The 25992-nt window shown below is 45.8% G+C and overlaps 1 protein-coding gene across 1 annotated transcript in view; it reads left to right on the forward strand.

Annotated features, from left to right (window-relative positions):
* The window catches only part of GFM2 (G elongation factor mitochondrial 2), a 147448-nt gene that overhangs the window by 110956 nt on the left and 10500 nt on the right, over positions 1–25992 (forward strand). The window contains 2 exon segments of the mRNA XM_030193279.1: positions 13676–13861; positions 14364–14479. Of these exon segments, the coding sequence (XP_030049139.1) occupies positions 13676–13861; positions 14364–14479 (302 nt within the window).

The raw sequence follows: 25992 nt of genomic DNA on the forward strand, positions 1-25992 counted from the left end.
GTGGCAGTTACTTCAGCTCGTAGAGTCAGTGAGCTTCAGGCCCTGGTAGCCCAGGCCCCTTACACCAAATTTCATCATAACAGAGTAGTCCTCCGCACTCACCCTAAGTTCTTGCCAAAGGTCGTGTCGGAGTTCCATCTGAACCAGTCAATTGTCTTGCCAACATTCTTTCCCCGTCCTCATTCCTGCCCTGCTGAACGTCAGCTGCACACATTGGACTGCAAGAGAGCATTGGCCTTCTACCTGGAGCAGACACAGCCCAACAGACAGTCCGCCCAATTGTTTGTTTCTTTTGATCCCAATAGGAGGGGAGTGGCTGTAGGGAAACGCACCATATCCAATTGGCTAGCAGATTGCATTTCCTTCACTTACGCCCAGGCTGGGCTGACTCTTGAGGGTCATGTCACGGCTCATAATGTTAGAGCCATGGCAGCGTCGGTAGCCCACTTGAAGTCAGCCTCTATTGAAGAAATTTGCAAAGCTGCGACTTGGTCATCTGTCCACACATTCACATCTCATTACTGCCTGCAGCAGGATACCCGACGCAACAGTCGGTTCGGGCAGTCAGTTCTTCAGAACCTGTTTGGGCTTTAGGATCCAACTCCACCCCCCGAGGGCCCTGTTTTGTTCTGTTCCAGGCTGCACTCTCAGTTAGTTGGTAAATTTTTTAGGTCAATCTCAGTTATGTCCTCGCCGATGCGAGGCCCAATTGACCATGGTTGTTGTTTTGAGTGAGCCTGGGGGCTAGGGATACCCCATCAGTGAGAACAAGCAGCCTGCTTGTCCTCGGAGAAAGCGAATGCTACATACCTGTAGAAGGTATTCTCCGAGGACAGCAGGCTGATTGTTCTCACAAACCCGCCCGCCTCCCCTTTGGAGTTGTGTCTTCCCTTCTCTTGTCTTGCTACATATGAGACTGGCCGGCTCGAGCCGGTTTCGGGCGGGAAGACGGCCGCGCATGCGCGGTGCGCGTGGGCTAGCAAAGGACTTTGCTAGTGAAGATTCCGATTGGAGGGGCTGCCGTGGACGTCACCCATCAGTGAGAACAATCAGCCTGCTGTCCTCGGAGAATACCTTCTACAGGTATGTAGCATTCGCTTTATGGATAGTTTACTGCCATATAGTTTTATATTTGTGTGCTTATATATATATAGGCACACATTCTGTAAAGGAAAATAGATGTCTACTTTCCTTCACAGAATACTAATGTAATGGGGTATATATGCGAGTGTGCTCTTGCATGCAAGCACTTACCACCAGCCATAGAGCTGCTGTAAGTACATACACCTAAGTACTGGTGATACCCACATAACTATAGTATTCTATAAGTTAAACGTGTAAATGTGCACCATATTCCACCCAGAGTCTGTTTGTGTATATCCATCTGTACAATACACGCCATGTAAGATATGCACTTATTTACAGAATAGGTTGAAGGATCTTATCAGACAATGTACATGCTAGTATTCTGAACGTTACATATCTGGTGTGCATGTTAGTACCTGATCTATAGAATTACCCTCATAGTGTTTAAGGTTTCAGAAATTTACGTGGGAATCATTACACATCCAGTAACAATTTGGGGGGGGGGAAATAATTACTCTGATCCCTGGAAAGAAGTTACAGGTTACCTATACTAAAAGATTTCTTCCATGTTGTGTATATGGAAAACAGCCTTGTATATCTAGCTGCAAATTCAGAGTAGTGTTGCAGATTTAATCACATAGCATGCTCATTTTGTATGTATGGAAAATAGTTTCATATATCTGGCTGCAGATTTAGAATAGTGTTGCAGATTGCATCACGTAGTGTGTGCTATCTGATTGATTCGTGAAATGGACCATTGAGATCCAGTGTGGCCACTCTTCTTTGTAACACTACTCTGTGGCTATGTTCCGGATTTAGTTATGGAATAATTCGAAGGAGAAAGTGGGGTGGGAGGGGCGCTTCAAAAATTAAAAAGAACAACTTAAAGACAAATTGAGGTAATTTTCAGCAGTGACATTTTAACTTTATATTTATTGAAATTTTAGCATCAATTCAAGCAAAGCATAACAATCACTTGAATAACAGAAAACAGGAATAAAGAACATATAATTTAAGGAATAACATAAAAATCCATACAAAAACTAGTAAGAAAAATCCCTAAGTACCCTAAAACATTGGGAGAAGATAAAGAAAAGATCAAGAAGGCATAGTTAATACAAAAAGAAAACATCTTCAAATACATGACAGCCACAGGGCAAATCTATAGCTGCACATTTATGGTTCAGTGAACTTCTATGACTTGGGCCAAATTCTTCTATCAGGACAGGAAACTTATCCAATAACAAGTGCAACTATTTATGATCGTAGAAAATATATCTTGTAGTCGTAAAATGAACCAAACATTTAACTAGAAAATGCAAGAAAAAATACCTCCATTTTCACAAACCGAGTTCGCAGGGTAAGGATTTAGTTGTGGAGTAATTCAAAGGGGAAAGGGGAGGCGCTTCAAAAATTAAAAAGGCCAACTTAATTTTCAGCAGCAGCTGTCAGCATTTTAATTCAAAAGCAGCAGTGGTGTTTAATACATATATTTAGCAATACATATAGCTGTCAGTCCTGAGTACAGTATACATAGTAAATGCTGGCCACAGCTATCACTATACATTTAGCATAGGCAGGCTATTTAGGAAGCTTAAACTAAACGTATAACTTTGTGTGAATAGTGACTGAAAGTCATTTCCTTCTGGATAATACTTCCTCTCTGTCTTCCTCTGCCCCTTCGTGGATAGTGCCAGGCCAATTAGACAATTTTGAAACATAGAAAACGAAGGCAGATAAAGTCCATATGGCCAATCAAGTCTGCTCATCTATATCATCTACTATCCCTTCCTCTCCCTTAGAGATCCTATGTACTTGTCCCAAGCTGTTTTAAATTCAGTTACAGTCTTCCATATCCGCCACCTCCACCAGGAGTTCATTCCACGAATTTAGCACCCTTGCCATTAAGAAGTGTTTCCTTAGGTCTGAGCATTTTATTTTATCATTTACTTTAGCCCCTGTGTCTATTTTCTGCTTTTCTCTGCTTTTTTTTCCACTCTTTCCAGGGTCTTCTGTCCGTATGATGTTTCTTCTCCCTTCTTGTCCACCATCCTGTTCAACATCTCCCTGTTGGGTCCCTGTCTTTATCCTCCCCCTATATTCAGCATTTCCTATCTGTGTTCCTATTTTGCCCTGTCCTGCATCTGTCTTTCTGTCCCCTTCCTTCCCCCTGTGATCAACATTGCCCTTATGTCTCTTCCCCCAATGTTCAGGATTGTTCCTGTGTTCCTATCCTCTCTCCATTTAGCACTGCCCTTTTCTTTCCCTGTCCCTATGTTCCCTCCGTGCGAAGCATCTCTTCTCTGTCTCCCTTATCCCACCCCTCTCTTCCCTTTCTCTCACACTCTCCACCCTCCAGTATCTCTCCCTGTAGCCCAATCTCTTCCCTACCCGATCTGGTCTCTTCCGAATCCCATCCAGCACCAGCATTTCTCCCCCTCTCTTCCCCTCCCCCAATACTGTCTCTCTCTCTCTCTCTCTCTCTCTCTCTCTCTCTCTCTCTCTCTCTCTCTCTCTCTTTTTCTCTCTCTCTCTCCTTCTTTCCCCCCCCCCCCTTTACTGGTCCTGCATCTCTCCATCTCCCTCAACCTGGGTCCAACACCTTCCCTATCTGTCCCTGTCTCCCCCACTCTTAGTTCCAGCATCACCTCTTCCTGTCCATTCCTTCCTTTTTTTGTCTTCCTCCTCCTCCCCCAATCCACCCGTACAGCGGTACCTCTCCCTGTGTCCCTTCTTCCTTCCCCTGGGTTCATCAGCACCTTTCCCTGTCTGTTCCTCCCAGGTCCAGCAGCACTTCTCCCTGTCCGTCTTTTCCACCCTCCTCCCCGGGTCTAGCAGCACTTCTCCCTGTCCATCTTTTCCACCCTCCTCCCCAAGTCCAACAGCACTTCTCCTTGTCCCTCTTTCCCCAGGTCATTCAGCTCTCCCTGTCCATCCCTTCCACCTCCCCCCCTCCTCCTCCCCAGCTCCAGCAGCACATGACCAGCACAGTCCTGGTTGCCTCTCCCTCCCTGGATCTCCAGGTGAGGGCAGACTAAGAAGAGAAAAAGGGAGAAGCCACTCTGCTCCCTTCTCTCCAATGATGTTTGAGTGGTGCCTGCTGGGATAGGTCGAGCAGCACTGCACTCCCTTAAAAATACACCTTCCTAGTCCTGAAGCTGGCAGGGAAGCAGCGACAAGGGATCGCAGTGCAGCCTGACCTACCCAAGACCACTAGGGCATTGTTCGGGTAAGTCTGCGTGGGGGGGGGTAGGTGGTGGGAGGCCTCAGGACTCGGAGGGAGTATTTTTCTGGGGAAGGCAGCCAGCTGACTAACTCTGACATTAGAAAGTGTTGGGAGAGGGGGTTTGGGGGGGGGGAATGCCTTGGCCCCACTATGCTTCACTTTCTGTGCTAGGTGGCAAGGGATCATTTTCTGCCAAACAGTAGAAAATCAAGACAGCTGTTTTTGGTGAACCGAAACCCACCCAAAAAACAGCTGTTTGTTTCGGCACCAGAACCAAAAACCGAAAACAAATTTCAGTCGGGCTCTAGTGTTGGACCAGATGACAGGCCATAGGGGTAGCTATTTGGCACTCAGTGTCGTGAAATGCTTGTTGTTTCAGTCTTTGCCCCCAATAATAACCTTGGTGTACTTCTGGACTCTTGGGTTACCTTTACTTGGCAAATATCATCTGCCCTCAAATCAGGTTTTTAGAATTGTGAAAACTTAGATCTATCTGTAGTTTTTTAGATACTGATGCTATACATATTCTATCACGCTTCTGTAGGCTCCCAGCTTGATTTATTGTAATGCCATTTATGCCGGTGTCTCTCAGCCTAATCTAAAAAGGTTTAAATCACTACAAAACGTCCACACATTTTGTCTGCAATGCTAAAAGATGGGACCAGTTAGATTGACTTCCAATTAAATTTAGGATTCAATTTAAAATATTAACTCTTACATTCAAGGCTCTTCACAATGGGGTTCCCAGTTGTCTCTCTGTTCTTATTATTCCATATATCCCATCGCACCTTGTACATTCTTCAAATTATAACAGATTGATTCTTCCTGGCCCTTCATATGCACGCTGGTAATCAACACATAATGGAGCACTTTTTTTCTTGCACCTTATCTCTAGAATAATTTGCCTCTATTGCTTCATTCATGTATTTAGTATTGCATAAAAGCATAAGCATTTCAATACCGGGACTGACTGAAGGTCCATCAAGCCCAGTATCCTGTTTCCAACAGTGGCCCATCCAGGTCACAAGTACCTGCCAAGATCCCAGAATAGTAAAACAGATCTTATGCTGCTTATCCTAGAAATAAGGGGGGGGGGGGAAAGGGAAATGAGACTTGATATACCGCCTTTCTGAGGTTTTTTGCAACTACATTCAAAGCAGTTTACATATATTCAGGTACTTATTTTTTGTACTAGGGACAATGGAGGGTTAAGTTGACTTGCCCAGAGTCACAAGGAGCTGCAGTGGGAATCAAACTCAGTTCCCCAGGATCAAAGTCCACTGCACTAACCAGTTGGCTACTCCTCAGTGGATTCCCAAGTCAATCTTAATAATAGCTTTTGGACTTTTCTTTTAGGAAATTATCCAAACCTTTTTTAAACCCTGCTAAGCTAACTGCATTTACCACATTTTCTGACAATGAATTTCATAGTTTAATTACACATTGAGTGATGAAATATTTTCTCTGATTTGTTTTAAATTTAATAGCTTCATTGTGTTCCCTCTAGTCCTTGTATTTTTAGAAAGAGTAAATAAGCGATTCATGTCTACCCGTTCCACTCAACTCATTTTATAGACCTCTCTCATATCCCCCCTCAACTATTTCTTTTCCAAACTGAAGAACTCTAGCCTCTTTAGCCTTTCCTCACAGGGAAGTTGTCCCATCCCCTTTATTATTTTCGTTGCCCTTCTCTAATTCCGCTATATCTTTTTTAAGATGCGATGACCAGAATTGCACACAGTATTCGAGGTGCAGTCGCACCATGGAGTGATACAATAACCTAAGCAACTAATCAAACAAAAACCAAAATGAGAAGTGCCGGTTTGTCTAAAACTGATCTAAAAGCAAGCAGATTCCAGAAGACTAAAAAACAGTTTCATCACTGAAGATAAGGGTAGCCCACGTTAATAACTACACCTCTTAATGGAAGTGAAAATCAAAAGTGTTCTAAAATTAGTCATTCTATAAATATGTTTTTCAAAATTCATGCCACACAAACACATTTCTTTCCAAATCTTGTGGAACACTTTCCGCAGAAGAACTTCTTGCAGGCATCACTGTGTTGTTTCTGTTGTGCATCACAATCTAGCACTTATCGTTTGTGGTTCCCTCTAGGCTCTTCTTGATCAACAGGTGCCTCTGGCCTACACCTTCTCGAGAAGATGTGATGCTGTCAAAGCTGCAAAGCAAACTGAAGGATAAACTATCTTCTTGCCAGTATCAGTATTGTACAACACTGTTGTGTTGATTGCAGCCAGAGTAAGGTCTTTGTGGAAAACTTGAGTGGCCATTTGCAGCTTCCCATGTTCGTGGAATACTTTCAAGCTTTTTCATCCACAAAGTGCTGATGTTCTTGGTGTAAAAAGTTACTCTCTTGTGTATCTTCTTTCTGTCAGTTCCATTGTGGACATCTGGATGGAGGGTGCTCAGTATCAGAACATTATTGTTTAACTTTCCTTGGTAGACAGTGAGAGTGAAATCTCTATACTTCGTCACCGTAGTGCCATAGAAATTTGCTCAGGAGTTTATCGCCAGTGGTGGAACCTCTTTTTGTGACTAATTCACTTTTCCCATGATGCTTGTACTCTTGGTCTTCAACTTCTCAGCTAATTTCACTGAAGTAAAAAAAAATGTCAATTATAACATTTCTTCCCTTGTTCAAGAAAGGGTCTAGAAGCTTGAGGATGATATGTTCTGAAAGAGACTGGTCATCAAGTCAGTGAGCATCTTTACCTAAGTATTAGAAGTCATTCAAAAGGTACTTGGTTTCGGTGTCTGCTGCAAGCCAGGATTTCATTCCATGTGCTAGATATATGGACGTCTTGCTTTAGTAGGAAAAAACTCTTCATCGACCATCATTTTTCTCCTGGCTTGTAACAAGTAATGCAGTTCTCAATGAAACAGTTCCAGACTTCTGAAACTAATACGAATTTATCTATCTTCAACCAAATTGATCTTACTGACTTTATGTCAAACCTCATGTATCATAAAATTTTTCTGAAATCTATTTCATGGCGTAGTGTCTGCAAAAAAAATCTAAGGGGTCCTTTTACAAAACTGTGGGAAAAAGTGCCCTGTGCTGGCTGTTTTTCCCACGTGATGGGGCCCTTTTTACCGCAGTGGGTAAAAAGACCCCAGGCACACATGGCCATGTGGTAGGGAGTCCTTACCACCACCCATCGAGGTGGCAATAAGGGCTTCCGAGCTAATCTGGCAGTAACCAGGCAGCGCACGGCGATGCCTGGTTACTGCTGCACAAGACATTTCCAGGGGTTTTCTTTTTCCCCTGAAAATAGCACGTGCTCGGGGCGGGACTAATTCTGGTGGCCTTGTTGGGCCGGCGGTAGTCCCAAAAGAGCGAGCGGTAAGCCCGCATTGGGCTTACCGCTGCTCTGTAAAAGGACCCCTAAGTCACCATACAGTTGACCAAAGACTTTCCACAGGAAGGCCATTTGTGTTGTAGGCTTCACAGGCATATAAAATCTCAGTAAAGACATTATTGTGCAATTGTTATCTTGGAGCTGCCTCGATGTCTCAGTTTCTGTACACTTTTTTATATGGCAGTTCTAAATTTATTAGACAAAGATCATTGTCCTTTCCCATATCAAACAATCCAAACTGAAAAGTATTACAAAAAAAAAAAAAAATCTGCACATAGACTGCACTACTTCAGCCTGAGACAGCCACAGTATGATGGGTAAAACGTTAATGACTCCTTCGGTTTTACTAGGTGTGATTGCTTATATCTTGGAAAGTACAGTAGCTAGCCCTTTGAAACTTGCATGTTATGTAAAACACCAATGAGCATGAAAAGTCAGACACACAAAATAATTTCCTCATAAATAATCTAATTTCCTTAGGGATCAAAGGGGGTCTTTTACTAAAGATTAGCTCAAGTTATCTGCAGAAAGGCCCATAGGAATAAAATGGGACCTGCATCAGATAACGCGAGCTAACCTTTAGTAAAAGACCCCTAAAATGACTCCCCATGGTAGTTTAGTGTTAATCTGACAAATGTTACACTTGACAATACACATAGCAACCAATGAGGAAACTATATGATTCTTGAAGTAGTTTTCAGACTAGAATTAACAAAGAAAATGAAATAAGGGAATAGGGAAATATTAACATTCTAGTGTGTGCATGTGTGTATATATCTACCGTATTTTTCGGACTATAAGACGCACCGGACCATAAGACGCACCTAGGTTTTAGAGGAGGGAAATAGGAAAAAACATTTTTCCTTTTTCCCTCCTCTAAAACCTAGGTGCTCCGTTGCGTCTTGTCCGAATCCCTCCCTCCGAGTTCGGGATCGCCCTCCCCCCGGCCCTGTCACCACTTCTCCCTACTCACATCACGCGATCTTCCCTGGTGGTCTAGTGACTTCGGGGCAGGAAAGAGCCCCCTCTTTCCTGCCCAGCGCGCTGCTCTCCATCCTCCTGTCTTGGCGAGATTCAAAATGGCCGCAGAGAATTGAAGTCTCGGCGGCTATTTTGAATCTCACCGAGACCGTCAGGCTGCATACAGGAGGATGGAGAGCAGCGCGCTGGGCAGGAAAGAGGGGGCTCTTTCCTGCCCCGACGTCACTAGACCACCAGGGAAGATCGCGTGAGTAGGGAGAAGTGGTGACAGGGCCGGGGGGGAGGGCGATCCCGAACTCGGAGGGCGGGCGGGCGATCCCGAACTCGGAGGGAGGGAAATCTCTACCTTCGGATTATAAGACGCACCCCCCATTTTCCTCCCAAATTTGGGGGGAAAAAAGTGCGTCTTATAGTCCGAAAAATACGGTATATAGGTATAGATAGATAAAGATATAAAATTGAGTATGTTTACTCTTGTGGGGCAGCAAGTTTGAGGGGAGTTTGTTAGGACCTTGTAGGAGTAGATGTAAGGGATGAATTTTTGGGTGAATTTATTCCTCTCCTCAAATACCAATGGGCCAGCCACCCATAATTTCTGGAAATAAATCACCCAAGGCTATGTGTAGTTGAGAAAGCAATCAAATTCCTTTATTAGTAACTTACCAAATACAGGTACAATTGGTAATTGCTTTGGGGAGAGCAGTTGCTATACAAAAGTATTTGCTACCAAGTTCTAGTCAGGGACTAGTTTTAGGGATGGGGCAATTTGGGGGGGGAGGTATTGCATCAGTTGTGGGTAGAGTAGTTTCTAGGGGAGTTCGATTCCCACTGCAGCTCCTTGTGACTCTGGGCAAGTCACTTAACCCTCCATTGCCCCTGGGGCAAAATAAGTACCTGAATATATGTAAACCACTTTGAATGTAGTTGCAAAAACCTCAGAAAGGCGGTATATCAAGTCCCATTTCCCCTTTCCTGTTATTTTTTGGGGGTGGGGCAATTAAAGGGTGGTGAAGCAGTTTGAGGGTAGTTATTTGGAGTTTTGCAGTTTGCAGAAGATAGTTTTTTTTTGGGGGGGGGGCAATTTAAGGGGGTTGTGGCTGTTGCATGGATATGTTTTAGGTATGGGGTAGAATGCATGATGGTGTAGCAGTTGGAGAAGGCAATTTTTAGGGACAGGGCAGTTTTCAAGGTGGTGCGGCAGTTGCAGCAGGGTATTTTTGGAGATGGGGAAATTTGCAGTATTGTATGGCATGTGTGGGGGTGGAGTTTTTAGCCTTTGGGACATTTTCAAGGGGAGTAATTTTTCAGGAGGTGAGACAGTTTAGAGGTTTGGAACAGTAGGGGGGGGTCATGGATTTGATATACAGTGTTTGTGGTACAACCAAAGCAGGTACTTTCTCTGTCCCTAGTGGGCTCACAATTCTAAGCATTTGTACCTGGGGCAGTGAAGGGTTAAGTGACTTGTCCAGGGTCACAAAGAGCTGCAGTAGGAATCAAACCTGGTTCAGCAGATTCTCAACCCACTGCCCTTCTTTGCCCTGTTCTCTAACTGCTATATTTCATTCTTTCTAAATGTCTGTGCTGCAGAAATTGGGGCTTATTTTTCTGTAGTTCATGATCTGATCTGGCCCGTTTTCAAACTCTGTATAGCCCTTTACTGTTCCCCCCCCCCCCCCCATATACCACGTTTTCTCCCATTCCATTCATTTTTTGGGGGGGGGGGGGATGGGAGCTGGGCTGGGCTTATATCTCTGAAACTTCTAGTCTAATTTGTTCCATTTTCAAACTCTTGTCTTTTTACCATTTTCCCTCTCATGTCAAGTTGCATCTCACTCTGTTAAATTTTCAGGTTTTTTTTTTACCCTGGACACAGACTTCTTCACTCTTTTTGTATAATTCTTTCCAACTTTTGTTGGGCTGGAAAGAATAAAAAATGGCAAGGCAGCCTCAGGAAAGATGTCAGGAAGTATTTTTTCGCGGAGAGGGTGGTGGAGATGAAAACAGTAACGGAATTCAAACATGCGTGGGATATGCATAAAGGAATCCTGTGCAGAAGGAATGGATCCTCAGAAGCTTAGCCGAAATTGGGTGGCGGAGCAGGTGAGGGGAAGAGGGGTTGGTGGTTGGGAGGCGAGGATAGTGGAGGGCAGACCTATACGGTCTGTGCCAGAGCCGGTGATGGGAGGCGGGACTGGTGGTTGGGAGGCGGGAAGTACTGCTGCGCAGACTTGTACGGTCTGTGCCCTGAATAAGGCAGGTACAAATCAAGGTAAGGTTTACACATATGTTTGTCTTGTTGGGCAGACTGGATGGACCGTGCAGGTCTTTTTCTGCCGTCATCTACTATGTTACTATAATAAACGAGCACAGTAAACGAAGATGGTTTAAAATACTTTTGTGAAAAAAGGACAACAGCCTTCAGGAGCAGGACAATGGAAATTTCTTTATTGAAAATACCCGACATGGGCTCTGTTTCTGTGACAGCTTGCCTGTGTCAGGGGTCTAGCAAAACAAAAAAGAGATTTCTTTAAAAACATTAACGTCTAAAACACCCAAAAGGACATAAAATCAAATTATAAAACAAACACTTCCATATCATCATGCTGATCAATCCATAGACTGGTGAGTTGTGTCCATCTACCAGCAGGTGGAGATAGAGAGCAAAGCTTTTGCCTCCCTATATGTGGTCATGTGCTGCCGGAAACTCCTCAGTATGTTCTCTATCTCAGCAGGTGGTGGTCACACACAGCAGCAGCTCTGGCTAGGTCTCCAAGCCTAATTTTTAGGTTTTGTTGAGTACCTGGGGTTGAGGGCTCTTCTTGAGCAAGTGCAAACCTGGTGGTGCCAGGTCCCTCCTTTTCTCTCCCCTCCCGCTGGCTCCGTTGAAAAAAAAAAAAATTTTTGGACGTCCTTAAAGGCATTTATTTCAACGTTTATTTCAACGTTTATAGCAGCTCTGTCTCCCATCCTTTCGTAGGGAGGACTACCCAGAGGAGTACTCTGCTCTCAAATATCTAGATGTGAGACGAGTCATCATCAGATACTTGGAAGTGACCAATGATTTCCGGAAGTCGGATCATCTGTTTGTCCTGTTTGCAGGTCCTCGTAAGGGTCTGCAGGCTGCTAAGCCTACAGTGGCAAGATGGGTCAAGGAAGCCATTGCAGCGGCTTATGTGGCCGCGGGGAAGGTGCCGCCTATCCAGCTGAAGGCTCACTCCACTAGAGCTCAGGCGGCCTCGATGGCAGAGGCCGGGTCCGTCTCCTTGGAAGAGATTTGCAAGGCGGCAACTTGGGCATCGGCCCATACCTTCTCCAGGCATTACCGCTTGACTGTGGCTGCTCGGGCGGAGGCCCGGTTTGGAGCTTCAGTGTTGCGGTCAGGGATTTCAATGTCCCGCCCTGGGTGAGTACTGCTTCGGTACATCCCACCAGTCTATGGATTGATCAGCAAGATGATATGGAAGGTAAAATTATGTATCATACCTGATAATTTTCTTTCCATTAATCATAGCTGATCAATCCATAGCCCCTCCCAGATATCTGTACTGTTTATATTCTGGTTGCATTTCAGGTTCAAGTTTAGTCTTCAGTTCCTGTTCAGGAGGACTTCGTGTTCAAGTTTTTTCAATTGGATTCTTCAAGAGTTGAGACGATTTTGTGTTACAGTGAGCTGCTGCTGCATTCCTCTCCCCTCCATTTTATGGGGCTGGATTGAGACCTAAATTCTGCCGGCGCTCCCTCCCGCTTCGTGCGGCTGTAGGGCAGCTTTGTACCCCTCCCGCTTCGGCGGTGTTAGGGTCAGTCAGCTCCTCCCGCGGTTGCGGTTGCAGGATAAGCCAGATCCCCCCGCATCGGCGGGTGGTGTCCTTCCCCCGCTCCGCGGGGATGAGCTGGACGGATTCCCCTCCCCCACTTGTGTGGGGATGAGCTGGGTTAATTCCCCTCCCCCGTTTCGGCGGTGGTGAGCTGGGCAGAGTGTCCCTTTGTGGGTGTAATTCTCTAAGTGCTGAGTCCTGCGGATGGAGCTTTGATATCGACATACTGAGGAGTTTCCGGCAGCACATGACCACATATAGGGAGGCAAAAGCTTTGCTCTCTATCTCCACCTGCTGGTAGATGGACACAACCCACCAGTCTATGGATTGATCAGCTATGATTAATGGAAAGAAAATTATCAGGTATGATACATAATTTTACCATACCAACATGCTACTCAGCATACCATATAAATTCTTTCTCAAACAACATGGAGCCACCACTAATTATGCTGAATGCAAAAAATAAAAAAAACGATGAAAAAATGTTATTTATTTTAAAGAAATATCTTGTATGTTTTCTATTATAAAATATATATATTTTTTGTTTTCTATTATAAAATATGTACAAGAATCTTTTAATTATATTTTCTGTTATTATTTTTAAATATTTTTCATGGGAATTACCAAGTATGTTTAATTAATTTCACACAAATGTTGATGATGTATTTATCTGTATTATATATATGTAAAAACCATTCTTTATATGTACTCTATATGTTGAGAATAAATGTATTTTTAATGAGTTTTTGGATGGATAGTAATGCCTATGTATATCCTTTTGTATTTTGCTAGACCCCTGACACAGGCGAGTCGTCGCCGAAACACAGCCCATGTCAGGTCTTTTCAATAAAGAAATTTCCATTATCCTGCTACTGATGCCCCTGTTGTGGGGGTTTTTTTCTGTTTTGTCTTTATTGGTGTACTTTGGACCCTCTCTTTTTGCTATTAGAATACTTTTGTGTCACTTAGGGCCCTGTTTACAAATGTGTGCTAGCATTTTTAGCATGTGCTAATTTTTAACTTATGCTAAAAATGCTAGCACGCCTTTGTAAACAGGGCCCATAATTAATTGCACTTGCAAGTCTTCTGTCTTTTGATGAGGTTATCTACCTATATCATTTGAGGATTTTTCTCTGAATTTATATACTGGAGGTGGTAGTCAGTGAGGGTTTGTATGTTTACAGATACACTGGACAGAACTATAGGAGATACACGTCATTTGGTCTCGGTGACGCTCGATGTGAGACCATTACTAGCAGAGGCAGCAGTGACAACACCAGTCATTGAATATGCCGAAAGCATCGCTGAGCTCCTTCCTACAGACCTTCAAAAAGCAGTAGACAATGGAATTCATACATCTTATCTACAAGGTGGGAATTTGTAGATGGGTGATTTTTTTTTTTTTTTTTTTTTGGGGGGGGGGGGGGTATATTTTTCATTGCAACAGGATGAAAGTATGTGAAGAATAGAAACAATTAGACAAGGTGTTCTGGGCTATCCTGTGCCTTGGCTGTAGTACTGGGCACTTAACAGTACACTGAAATATAGCTTCAGCTTTGAATTTTAGATTTTAATTACTTACCTTTCAATGTGAGTTATGATCAGGTAAACAATAGGCATTTCCCTGCCCTAGAGCTAGAGTGGTTACAGAGTTTGTACCCACAGCAGTGGAGGGTGAAGTGAACTTGAACCCTAACTTCTTAAAGTCTTGACCTACTGTTCTAACCAATAGGCTACTCCACTCTTCTGGGCTCAGTCACATCATGGATGTGATGTGTTCAGGGGAAGGAGAATAACGTCCACTATAGGATCAACCCAGAAAACTGTTCTTATGTACAAATGGTAATATGTGAGATTTTTTTCTCTGTCTAGGACCAATAATAGGATTTCCATTGCAAAATGTTGTAGCAAATGTCCAATCGTTGACCATACAGCCTGGCACATCCATGACAATGGTTTCTGCTTGTGTTTCTCGTTGCATGTACAAGGTAAGTATATTGAGGCAGATATAGATAGAATGTAGACAATACATTTAAATCTTCTGCGCAGTGTGTGACAGTGGCCAAAAAAGCAAATAGAATGCTAGGAATTATTAAAAAAGGGATAAAGAAAATAAAAAATATTATGTCTCTGTATCGCCTCATGTTGTGACCTCACTTTGTGTGCAATTCTGTTTGCCATATCTCATAGTGGAATTAGAAAAGGTTCAAAGAAAAGTGACCAAAATGATTAAAGGGATGGCTCAAGAGGTTAGGGCTCTTCAGCTTGAAGAAGAGATGGCTGAGGGGGAATAATAAAGCTCTATAAAATACTGAGTGGAGAAGAATGGGTAAACGTGAATCGATTGCTTACTCTTTCAAAAAGTACAAAGACTAGGGGACACTCCATGAAGTTACATAATATTTTTAAAACAAATAGAAGAAATTATTTTTTTACTCAACAAATATTTAAGCTCTGGCATTTGTTGCCAGTGGATGTGGTAACAACAGTTAAGTGTATCTGAGTTTAAAAAAGGTTTGGACAAGTTCCTGGAGGAAAAGTCCATAATCTGCTATTAAGAACATAAGTATTGCCATACGGGGACACACCAAAGGCCCATAAAGCCCCGCATCCTGTTTCCAACAGTGGCCAGGGTACAAATACCTTGCAAGATCCCAAAACAGTGCAATATATTTTATTCTGCTTGTCCTAGAAATAAACATTCTATTTGCTTTTTTAGCCACCACCGCACACTGAGCAGAGGGTTTCATCGTATCCTCAACGATGACAACTAGATCCCTTTCTTGGTCGGTGACTCCTAATGTGGAACCTTGCATTACGTAGCTATAGTTTGGGTTCCTCTTTCCCACATGCATCACTTTGCAATTGCTCACATTAAACATCATCTGCCATTTGAATACCCAGGCTCGTAAGGTCCTCTTGTAATTTTTCACAATCCTCTTGCGATTTAACAACTTTGAATAACTTTGTGGCGTCAAAAAATTTAATTCACTAGTTATTCCCATCTCTAGATCATTTATAAATATGTTAAAAAGCAGCGGTCCCAGCACAGACCCCTGGGGAACCCCACTAACTACCCTTCTCCATTGCGAATACTGATCCTACTCTCTGTTTTCTTTCTTTAACCAGTTTTTAATCCACACTAGAACACTACCTCCCATCCCATGACTGTACAATTTCCTCTGGAGTCTTTCATGAGGTACTTTGTCAAATGCCTTTTGAAAATCCAGATACACAAAATCGACAAGCTCACCTTTATCCACGTTTGTTCACCCTTTTCAAAGAAATGTAATAGATTGGTGAGGCAAGATTTCCCTTCACTAAATCCATGTTGGCTTTATCTCATTAATCCATGCTTTTGAATATGCTCTGTAATTTTGTTCTTTATAATAGTCTCTACCATTTTGCCCGGCACCAACGTCAGACTCACCAGTCTATAATTTCCCAGATCACCTCTGGAACCTTTTTAAAAAATCAGCGTTACATTGGCCACCCTCCAATCTTCCGGCACCATGCTTGATTTTAAAGATAAATTACATATTACTAACAATATTTATTTATTTAGATTTTGCTCACACCTTTTTCAGTAGTAGCTCAAGGTGAGTTACATTCAGGTACTCTGGATATTTCTCTGTCCCAGGAGGGCTCACAATCTAAGTTTGTACCTGAGGCAATGGAGGGTTAAGTGACTTGCCCATGATCACAAGGAGCAGCAGTGGGATTTGAGCCGGCCACCTCTGGATTGCAAGAGTGGTGCTCTAACCACTAGGCCACTCCTCCACACAATAGTTCTGCAAGTTCATTTTTCAATTCTGTCAGTACTGTGGGATGAATACCATCCAGTCCAGATGATTTGCTACTCTTCAGTTTGTCAAATTGCGCCATTACATCTTCCGGGTTTATAGAGATTTCATTCAGTTTCTCTGACTCGTCAGCTTTGAATACCATTTCTGGCACCGGTTTCTCTCCCAAATCTTCCTCAGTGAAGACCGAAGCAAAGAATTAATTTAATCTCTCCGCTATGGCTTTGTCTTCCCTGAGTGCCCTTTTCATCCAGCAGTCCAACTGATTCTTTTGCCGGATTCTTGCTTTTAATATACTGAAAATAAAATTTTGCTATGTGTGTTTGCCTCCAATGCAATCTTTTTTTTTTTTTTCAAAGTCCCTCTTTGCCTTCCTTATCAGCGCTTTGTATTTGACTTGCCATTCCTTATGCTGTTTCTTATTATTTTCAGTCGGATCTTTCTTCCATTTTCTGAAGGATTTTCTTTTAGCTCTAATAGCTTCCTTCACCTCACTTTTTAATCATGCAGGCTGTCTTTTGGTCTTCCTTCCTTCTTTTTTAATACATGGAATATATTTGGCCTGGGCTTCCAGGATGGTATTTTTGAACAGCATCCACACCTGATGTAAATTTTTGATCTTCAAAGCTGCACCTCTTTTTCACCGTTCTTCTCATTTTATCATAGTCTCCGTTTTGAAAGTTAAATGTTAACATATTAGATTTCCTGTGTGTACTTACTCCAAAGCCAATATAGTAACATAGTAGATGACGGCAGAAAAAGACCTGCACAGTCCATCCAGTCTGCCCAACAAGATAAACTCACATGTGCTACTTTTTGTGTATACCTTACCTTGATTTGTACCTGTCCTTTTCCGGGCACAGACCGTATAAGTCTGCCCAGCACTATCCCCGCCTCCAAACCACCAGTCCTGCCTCCCACCACCGGCTCCGACACAGACCGTATAAGTCTGCCCAGCACCATCTCCGTCTCCCGCCACCGGCTTTGCCACCCAATCTCGTCTAAGCTCCTTAGGATCCTTTCCTTCTGAGCAGGATTCCTTTATGTTTATCCCACGCATGTTTGAATTCCGTTATCGTTTTCGTTTCCACCACCTCCCGCGGGAGGGCATTCCAGCTCAGTTGTTGGCTAGTCCTTGACAGAGGAGGAAGTGCTGCCGGAGGCTCTGCCAGTACCAGGAGGGAGGGGAGCGTGGCCTAGCTCCTTCCCCAGCAATGAGGAGGGTCCCTGGGGAGAAGTCCTCAGGAAGGTCCCAGGCCATGGGGCCTACTGGGGCCAGGGACCAGAAGGCCCGGAGGAGTAGCTCTCTTTTTGGATCAGCCCCAGAGAGGAGGGAAAGGAGTCCTGTGGACCGCAGAGTGCAGAAGTCCAGGGGTGGAAGCCGGATCGTTACCCCCTCCACGACTCAGCTGCTCATGGAAGGTGAGCGTGAAGAATGTGGAGAGGGGAGGAAGTTGGTAAAGACCCCTGAAAAACTCTCTAAGGGGATGGTTGGAGAGGAGGGAATGGAGGTGAGCCAGGAGCCTCTGCCTGTTCCTGATCAGGTAGAGAGCGAGGATGGCTGGTCAGAGGAGGAGGAAGAGGAGGAGGTCCAGTTAGAAAGCTGTGATCCAGAAGACACGGCTAAAGGCGTGGTAGAGAGGGTCAGGAAAATCAAGGCCCTGGAAAAGGAGTGTGCAGAGCTGGGGAAGAAGCAAAAAATGGCTAAGGCTTTGAGCAAGTTAGCCCCAGCTGAACACAGGAAGGCTTACAAGAAGGAGGAAGTCCGACTGGTAAAACAGCTACAGCAGAAAGAGAAGCTGTTGGGCTCCTTAAAAAAGGGCAGTGATAATCCCTTGAGGGAGCTTTATTTGAATCAGGAAAGAATGGCCTCTGCTTCTGAACATTTGTGTCCTGAGAGAGAAGTGTGCCAGAAAGAGGCTACAGTGTCTATGAAAGCAGGAGAAAAGGCAGAGTCTGGCTCAGCTTGTATGTTTAAACGTCAGCCTGTAACAGAGGACTTGTCAGGGTCTGATAATCAGGCTACTTTAACTTTTATGAAGGCTTTGGCAAGCCAGCCAGATGTACTCACTGTGGAAAAAGGCTCCAGACAGGAGGTGGTTGGACTTGGTTCTGGTGTCTTTTCAGAACCTGTGATACCACCTAAGGGACAAGAATCTGAAACAAGACTGATTCCTAAACTGTTGCACATTGTAGAAACTGAGAAAGGAGACTTGGGAGGCAGTCTGCTTTCCAAACAGGTGTTAGTAGAAACATCCAGTAAGGAGGAAAGCAGTTTACATGTTAAAGGAATGGATACAGCTTGTGCAGAGATGGCAGGAGGACTGCAGTACTCTGGAAGGCTGGCTCAGGTGCAGCCAGTTGACTCTCTGATTGCAGCAACCGATTTTTCTCAGTCAGGTGTTCAGATTGCTGTGCAGCCAGGTTCTGAGGAGCTACGCCCCAGAGGGTTGGATGGACAGGAGTTCCCATCCAATCAGGAGGGAGAAGGGGGAAAGCCTGAGGTGAAACCAACTACCAGTCTCCTGCAAGACCTGCCTGTGTGGAGAGGACAGCATACAGACAGCCAGCAGGGGTCAGAAGATGCTCTGCAGACAGGACTAAACACCAGATCTTCAGCCCAGGCCTGTGGGGTATTGCTGCAGGATAAGGACAGCTCTGTAGAGGGATTGAGTTTGGACTTGGGGGGGAGGGTTGCTATGGATAGAGCATGTTTGAAGGAGGGGGGCATATCTGCTGTGATAAATATGTGTATTGATAAGAGGGGGGAGGGGGGTGAAGGGGTATTTTCTGAATTGATACATTTGTCTGTTGGGGAAAAGGGAGGTGGGGATCAAGGGGGAGGGGGCACGGCACGGCAGGGGGGGAGGGTGAGGCAAGTGAAGGGATAGCAGGGGGGCAATCGGAGGGGGGGACGGTACGAGATGGGCAGGATGCACTGAGTTCAGGGAAAAGTGGGAGAGGGCGGTGGGAGCAGGGGGCTAAGTCCTTTGCTGCTGTAGTAGGTAGTGGGGGGAGAAGAGAGGGGGGAGGGTTTCCATGGGGTGGTAGGGCGGGGGCAGGTTTTGGGGAAGAGGGGAGAGGTCGTGGGCAAGTACCCAGGAGGCGGAATGTGGTACAAGTTAGATGGGTGGGGGAGGGGGGGATGCCTTCCAGGGACACAGTATTGAGGTTGGTTTTGGGGCTAGGGTTTATCCCAGAGGACCTTTATGCATGCATACATCCGGTGAACATCCCGGAGTACGATGTCAGTTTCTTGACACAGAGAGGAATGGAGGTCTTCTGGGAGAGGTATGAAGGGGTAAGGGGGAGAGGGGAGTGGAAAAATTATAAAGTGGTCCCGATCAGCAGACCTGACCTGGTGCAGTTGACTCTGTTGGTGCGGAACGAGTCCATTTCAGGGGCAGACCTGGCTTTCTGGTTACAGAGGTATGCAGAGTTGAGAACTCCGTTGACTAAACTCCCGGACCCCAGTAGGGTATGGGCGGGTGGATGGGGGGCTTTGGTTAAATTAAATCAAGTGGGCCAGGTGATACAGCACATTCCCTCAGCGGCGTTCATAGGGAGGGACAGAATTTTGTGCTTCTATAAAGGACAGCCGAGGCAGTGTTTTAAGTGTGGGTCCTTTCGGCACTTTAGCATGTCCTGCCCAGTAATGCAGTGTGCAAAATGTGGGGCCAAGGAGCATTCCACGGAGGATTGTACCTCCATTAGATGCAATCTTTGTGGGGGTCTGGGGCACGCATTTAGAGATTGTCCGCAGGCTTCTCATAATGGGGGAGAGGATGGCACGGGAAGGGATAGTCAAATGCAGGAGGGGGGGAGGGGAGAGGAGGGACAGGGGACAGGGGTCCAGGGTACGGATGGTGTGGAGGAAGAGTTGACAAGTCAGGGGGGGGAGAAACGGGGGGGAGCTCAGAGGCAGGAGGGTGAGGACGAAGGATGGTTACGGGTCTCAAAGAAGCAAAAGGGAAAGGGAAGGGGGATGGGGATGCGGGTAGCTGCTGGGAGGGGGTTAGAGCAAGGGATAGAGGTTGGGAATAAATTTAGGGGTTTGGAAGTAGAAGGAAGGGAGGAAGAGATAGTAGAGGAGGGAAGAGGGGATAATAGAGGATGGCAGGAGGGGGAAGGAAGCAGGCAGGAGGCAGTGAGGGAGGGAGGGGGAAAGGTGAGGGGTAGGAAGAAGGGGGGAAAGGTTAGGATGGAGGAGGGTTGCTTGGAAGAGGGGGGGGGATATGGAAGTTGAGAGTGTGGAGGAGGGAGGGGGGAGGGGGGAAGGGGGTATAGGAAGGGGAGAAGGGGGGAAGAGGAAATCTGGAAGAAATAGTGTTTTTCAAGCAGTAGATAAGGGGGGGGAAGGGTCGGAGGACGAAAGAGAGGGGGAGGAGGGTGGGGAGGAGGGGGAGCGGGGAGATGGTTGTGCCTTAGGGGGAGGAGGGGTTGTAGGTGAGGAGAAGAAGAAGAAGGGGAGGAAGAAAATAAGGGGGGAGGGGGGAAGGAAAGAGAGGATTTTTGAATTTGGAGTGAGGGACTGGGCGGAGGAGGAAGATGTGGGGGATGGTAAGGTACAGGATTTAGGTGGCGGGTTAGAGCAGAAGGAAGGGAAGAAGGAGAAGTTTGTGCAGGGGAGGCGTTTCTCTAGATAGAGGTGATGGCGGGAGTGCTGTTATTCTTTGCCACGCTTAATGTGGCTAGTGTCTCCTCCCAGAGGGCGAGATGTGTGGCCTTCGATGGCCTCTCTGCTATACAGGCAGATTGTTTCTTGATTCAGGAGACGAGATTGCAAACATTGGATGCTGTCAGGCGGGCGAAACAGGCATGGAGATGGGGTCCTTCAGTTTGGGGGCTGGCAGGGGAAAGGTATGGGGGGGTAGGTATTTTGTTCAAGACACATAAGGTGGTAATTCAACGGGTGGTGGAGTTAGGGGTAGGGAGGTGTTTGGTGGTGGATGTGTTATTGCACGGGGTGGCTTTAAGAATTATTAATATCTATGGGCCCCAGAGTAAGAGGGGGAGGTCACTGTTGTTCGGGAAAATCAGGCCATATCTGTATACGTCCCGTCAGTTGGTGTGGGGAGGGGATTTTAATACGATCCTGAGGAAAGAAGATAGTGGGGGTAGGTCAGCACAGGTGCGTTATGATGGGGTGAGGTTGGCAGGGATCATGAAGGGAGCAGGGTTGGTGGACGTGTTTTTGGAACATTTTGCAGGAAGGGAGGGTTTTACGTTTTCCAGGGGTAGTTGTAGAAGTAGGATAGATAGGTTTTTGGTTCGGGGAGGGGCATGTGGGCAGGGGCCTAGACTGGTGGAGGTGGATTTTTCAGATCACAAGTTGGTGTTAATTAAGTTAGGAGGTGCGGGAATTCACAGGTCAGGAAGGGGTATGTGGAGACTAAATTTAAAATGGCTAAGGGAGGGGCCGGTACAGAGGGAATTTTTGGAGTTTCTGATAGATCAATCGTCTTTACAGGGTATTTTTTCATCTCCAGGGGATTGGTGGGAGGAAGTGAAACGGCGCACGAAGGTCTTTTTCATACGTCAGGCGAGACGGGAGGGACGGGAGGTAACCCGGTTAGGGATGGCATTAAAGAAGAGGAGAGATAATTTAATTTCTAGAGGGGGGAGGAGGGAGGATATAGAGGTGGTGCAGTCAGAAATGGAGAAGGTGCAATATAACAGGTACGCCTCTTTGGTGTACGAAAGGGATTTTGGGAAACTGTTGAGCCCAGATCCTTTCGTATGCTGCAAGGAGAGAAGGGAACATAGGATAATAGAGGGGTTAAGGGATGAAAGGGGAGTCATCAGAGATTCAAGGGAAGGGATCCTGGGGGTGGTGGGGGATCATTTTGAGCAGTTTTTTTCTGATCAGAATTTGGACAAGGAAGTCATGAAGAAGTATGTAGAAGGGACCCCGGGGGTGGGAAACTGGGGGCCTCATCTCCAGGTTCTGGAACAGCCCTGGACGTTGAAGGAAGTGGAGGAGGCCATTGGGGCCTTGCGGAGCAGGACCTCGCCGGGACCTGATGGGCTCCCAGCGGAGTTTTATCAGGCGTTCAAACACCAGCTGGCTCCGATTTTGTTGGAGGTCTGGGAGGTGGCACGGAGGACGGGTTCCTTGCCAAAGTCTTTTTCAGAGTCAGCACTGGTTCTCCTTAGTAAAGGCAAAGATTCTCGGCTTATGGCTAATTGGCGGCCTATAGCATTGTTAAATAGCGACCGGAAGGTCTTTGCGCATATGCTCTTAGCACGGATGAGACAGGTATCTGGGGGGGTGCTGGCGATCTCACAAGGTTGTGGGGTTCCGGGCAGGGGGGTGTTGGAGGCAGTGGCATGGGTACGGGAGGGTCTGGAGCGCAGTCGGGAGGATCAGAAAGGGCGGTTACTGGTAGCCCTGGACCAGGACAAAGCCTTCGATAGGGTACAGTGGGATTTTTTATGGGAGGTGTTAATTCATTATGGGTTTCCAAGGGGATGGGTAGAACAGCTTCGGTTATTGTATACCAATGTGCGGTGTTTTCCATTGGTGAATGGCTGGAAGGGGAAGGATTTTGGGATTACGGCAGGAGTGCGACAAGGGTGTCCCTTGAGCTCTCTGCTGTATACCTTCGCCATTGACCCATTTGTGCGGCGTTTGGAGTTGAGTGGTGAAGAGGGATTGCAAGGGGTGGAGGTGAGCAAGGGGAAGCAACTACGGGTGGTGGCCTATGCGGACGATATTACGGTCTGGGTAGCAGATAAGACAGAAGGCAGGAAATTGCAAGGGATGATTTCAAGGTATTCGCAGGCGTCAGGATCGCGGGTGAATTATCAGAAATGTAAAAGCTTATGGGTGGGACCGGCAGGGGCAAGGTTTGAATTGGAGGGTGGGTTCCCACAGGCTACAGAGAGGATAAGGGTTCTGGGGATACAGTTTGAGGCAGGGGACTATGGATTGATTAATTGGAATCAGAAGATTGAAGAGGCAAGGGCAAAGGTAGAGAGGTGGAAGGGCTGGAGGATGTCGATGGCAGATCGGGTTCGTTTGATCAAATCCCATGTAGTGCCAATGTTTTTATTTTTAAGTTACATCTGTCTGTTACCAGAGCGTTGTTACACGGCACTTTACAGTGTGTTTTTTCAAATGCTATGGGGTAACCGGATGAATCCAGTCAAAAGAAACATCACATACTTGCCAAGGAATGAGGGAGGGGTAGGTATGGTTAACCCAGTGTTAGTTTTCAGTTCTTTGTTTCTTCAATTTAATTTGGGTCGGGCAGTAGATCAAGAACCCCCGGGGTGGGCAGAGAGTGTTATTCAGTGGTGGAAGGAATATTGGGTCCCCTGGCTGGGAGGGGGGAGGGTGAGGGTTTTGAGGAAAGGCTTTCCGGAGGGGGTAGGGTATTATCGGACCCTGGTCAAGTTAGTACGGTTGTGGGGTGTTATGGTAGAGGAAATAAAGGAAGGGAGGAGGGAGGATTGGGTGGAAAGGGTGCGCACTCAGAGATTTTCTTCTCCACTGGTACTTAGGGATGCTCCTGGGCCGGTATTGGAGCGGGGTTTGCGGTTAGTGTCATCAGAAAGGATCCCACACAAGTACAGGGACATTGCTTGGCTGTCCTTGCATGGAAAGTTATATGTAAGGGGAAATCTGAAGGACAGGAACATGAAGGACCGTGACTGTCCGAGGGGGGAATGTGTTGGAAAGGTAGAAACCATGAACCATTTTTTAAAGGAATGCCCTTTTTCCATTCAGGTGTGTGACAGAGTGGCTTCTCTGTTACAAATTCCCAGTTTTCGATCTTACACCTACGCGGATTGGGTTTATGGGAGACAGCAGGGGAAAGGGCAGCTGGAGCCGGTAACGGGGTTTCTGATCTCTGTCATTGTCAGGTTCTGTCTTTGGATGGCGCGCTGCGGGGTTTCCCTGCGTCAGGAGTACAGGTCTGTTGAGGGGGTCAGTTGGGATATAGTAAGGGCGGTCCAGGAGGTAGCACGGTGGGAAAGGGTGGAGGTAGGGACTGGTAAATTTTTTATTTGGTGGAAGCATGTTAAGTTAAAACTGTCATGATTTTTTGGTTTCAGATGGGTATTGGTTTTATTAGGGTTCCCGGGTAGGGGGGGGGGGACTTGTGAATATGTATATAGTGGGTTGATTTGTATTTATGTATTTTTAATGTACGGTTGTCTATTGATTTCCGTCTCTATAAATAAAAGAGTTCTCCAAGCATCCACTACTCTCTCCGTGAAAAAATACTTCCTGACGTTTTTCTTGAGTCTGCCCCCCTTCAATCTCATTTCATGTCCTCTCGTTCTACTGCCTTCGCATCTCCGGAAAAGGTTAGTTTGCAGATTAATACCTTTCAAATATTTGAACGTCTGTATCATATCACCCCTGTTTCTCCTTTCCTCCAGAGTATACATGTTCAGGTCCCCAAGTCTCTTCTCATACGTCTTGTAACGCAAATCCCATACCATTCTCGTAGCTTTTCTTTGCACCGCTTCAATTCTTTTTACATCCTTAACAAGATACGGTCTCCAGAACTGAACACAATACTCCAGGTGGGGCCTCACCAACGACTTATACAGGGGCATCAACACCCCCTTTCTTCTGCTGGTCACACCTCTCTCTATACAGCCTAACAACCTTCTAGCTAGGGCCACCGCCTTGTCACACTGTTTCGTCGCCTTCAAATCCTCAGATACTATCACCCCAAGATCCCTCTCCCCATCCGTACCTATCAGACTCTCCCCGCCTAACATATATGTCTCCTGTGGATTTCTACTCCCTAAGTGCATCACTTTGCATTGAATTTTAATTGCCAAACCTTAGACCATTCTTCTAGCTTCCGTAGGTCCTTTTTCATGTTTTCCACTCCCTCCGGGGTGTCCACTCTGTTACAGATCTTAGTATCATCCGCAAATAGGCAAACTTTACCTTCTAACTCTTCGTCAATGTCACTCACAAATATATTGAACAGAATCCACCCCAGCACCGATCCTTGAGGCACTCCACTACTCACCTTTCGCTCCTCCGAGTGAATTCCATTCACCACCACCCTCTGGAGTCTGTCCGTCAACCAGTTCCTAATCCAGTTCACCACTTCGGGTCCTATCTTCAGCCCATCCAATTTATTTAAGAGCCTCCTGTGGGGAACCGTGTCAAAAGCTTTGCTGAAATCTAAGTAGATTACGTCCATAGCTCGTCCCTGATTCAATTCTCCTGTCACCCAATCAAAGAATTCAATGAGGTTCGTTTGGCACGATTTCCCTTTGGTAAAACCATGTTGTCTCGGATCTTGCAACTTATTGGCTTCCAGGAAATTCACTATCCTTTCCTTCAGCATCGCTTCCATTACTTTTCCAATAACCGAAGTGAGGCTTACCGGCCTGTAGTTTCCAGCTTCTTCCCTATCACCACTTTTGTGAAGAGGGACCACATCCGCCATTCTCCAATCCCTCGGAACCTCTCCCGTCTCCAAGGATTTATTAAACAAATCTTTCAGAGGACCCGCCAGAACCTCTCTGAGCTCCCTCAATATCCTAGGGTGGATCCCATCCGGTCCCATGGCTTTGTCCACCTTTAGCTTTTCAAGTTGTTCTTATGCACTCTCTTCCGTGAACGGTGCTCTATCCACTTCAATCTCATTTGTACTTTTTGCAGTCCATCGCGGTCTTTCTCCAGGATTTTCTTCTGTAAAAACAGAACAGAAGTATCTATT

The sequence above is a fragment of the Microcaecilia unicolor genome, chromosome 2, assembly GCF_901765095.1.
Source record: "Microcaecilia unicolor chromosome 2, aMicUni1.1, whole genome shotgun sequence".
NCBI lineage: Eukaryota > Metazoa > Chordata > Amphibia > Gymnophiona > Siphonopidae > Microcaecilia > Microcaecilia unicolor.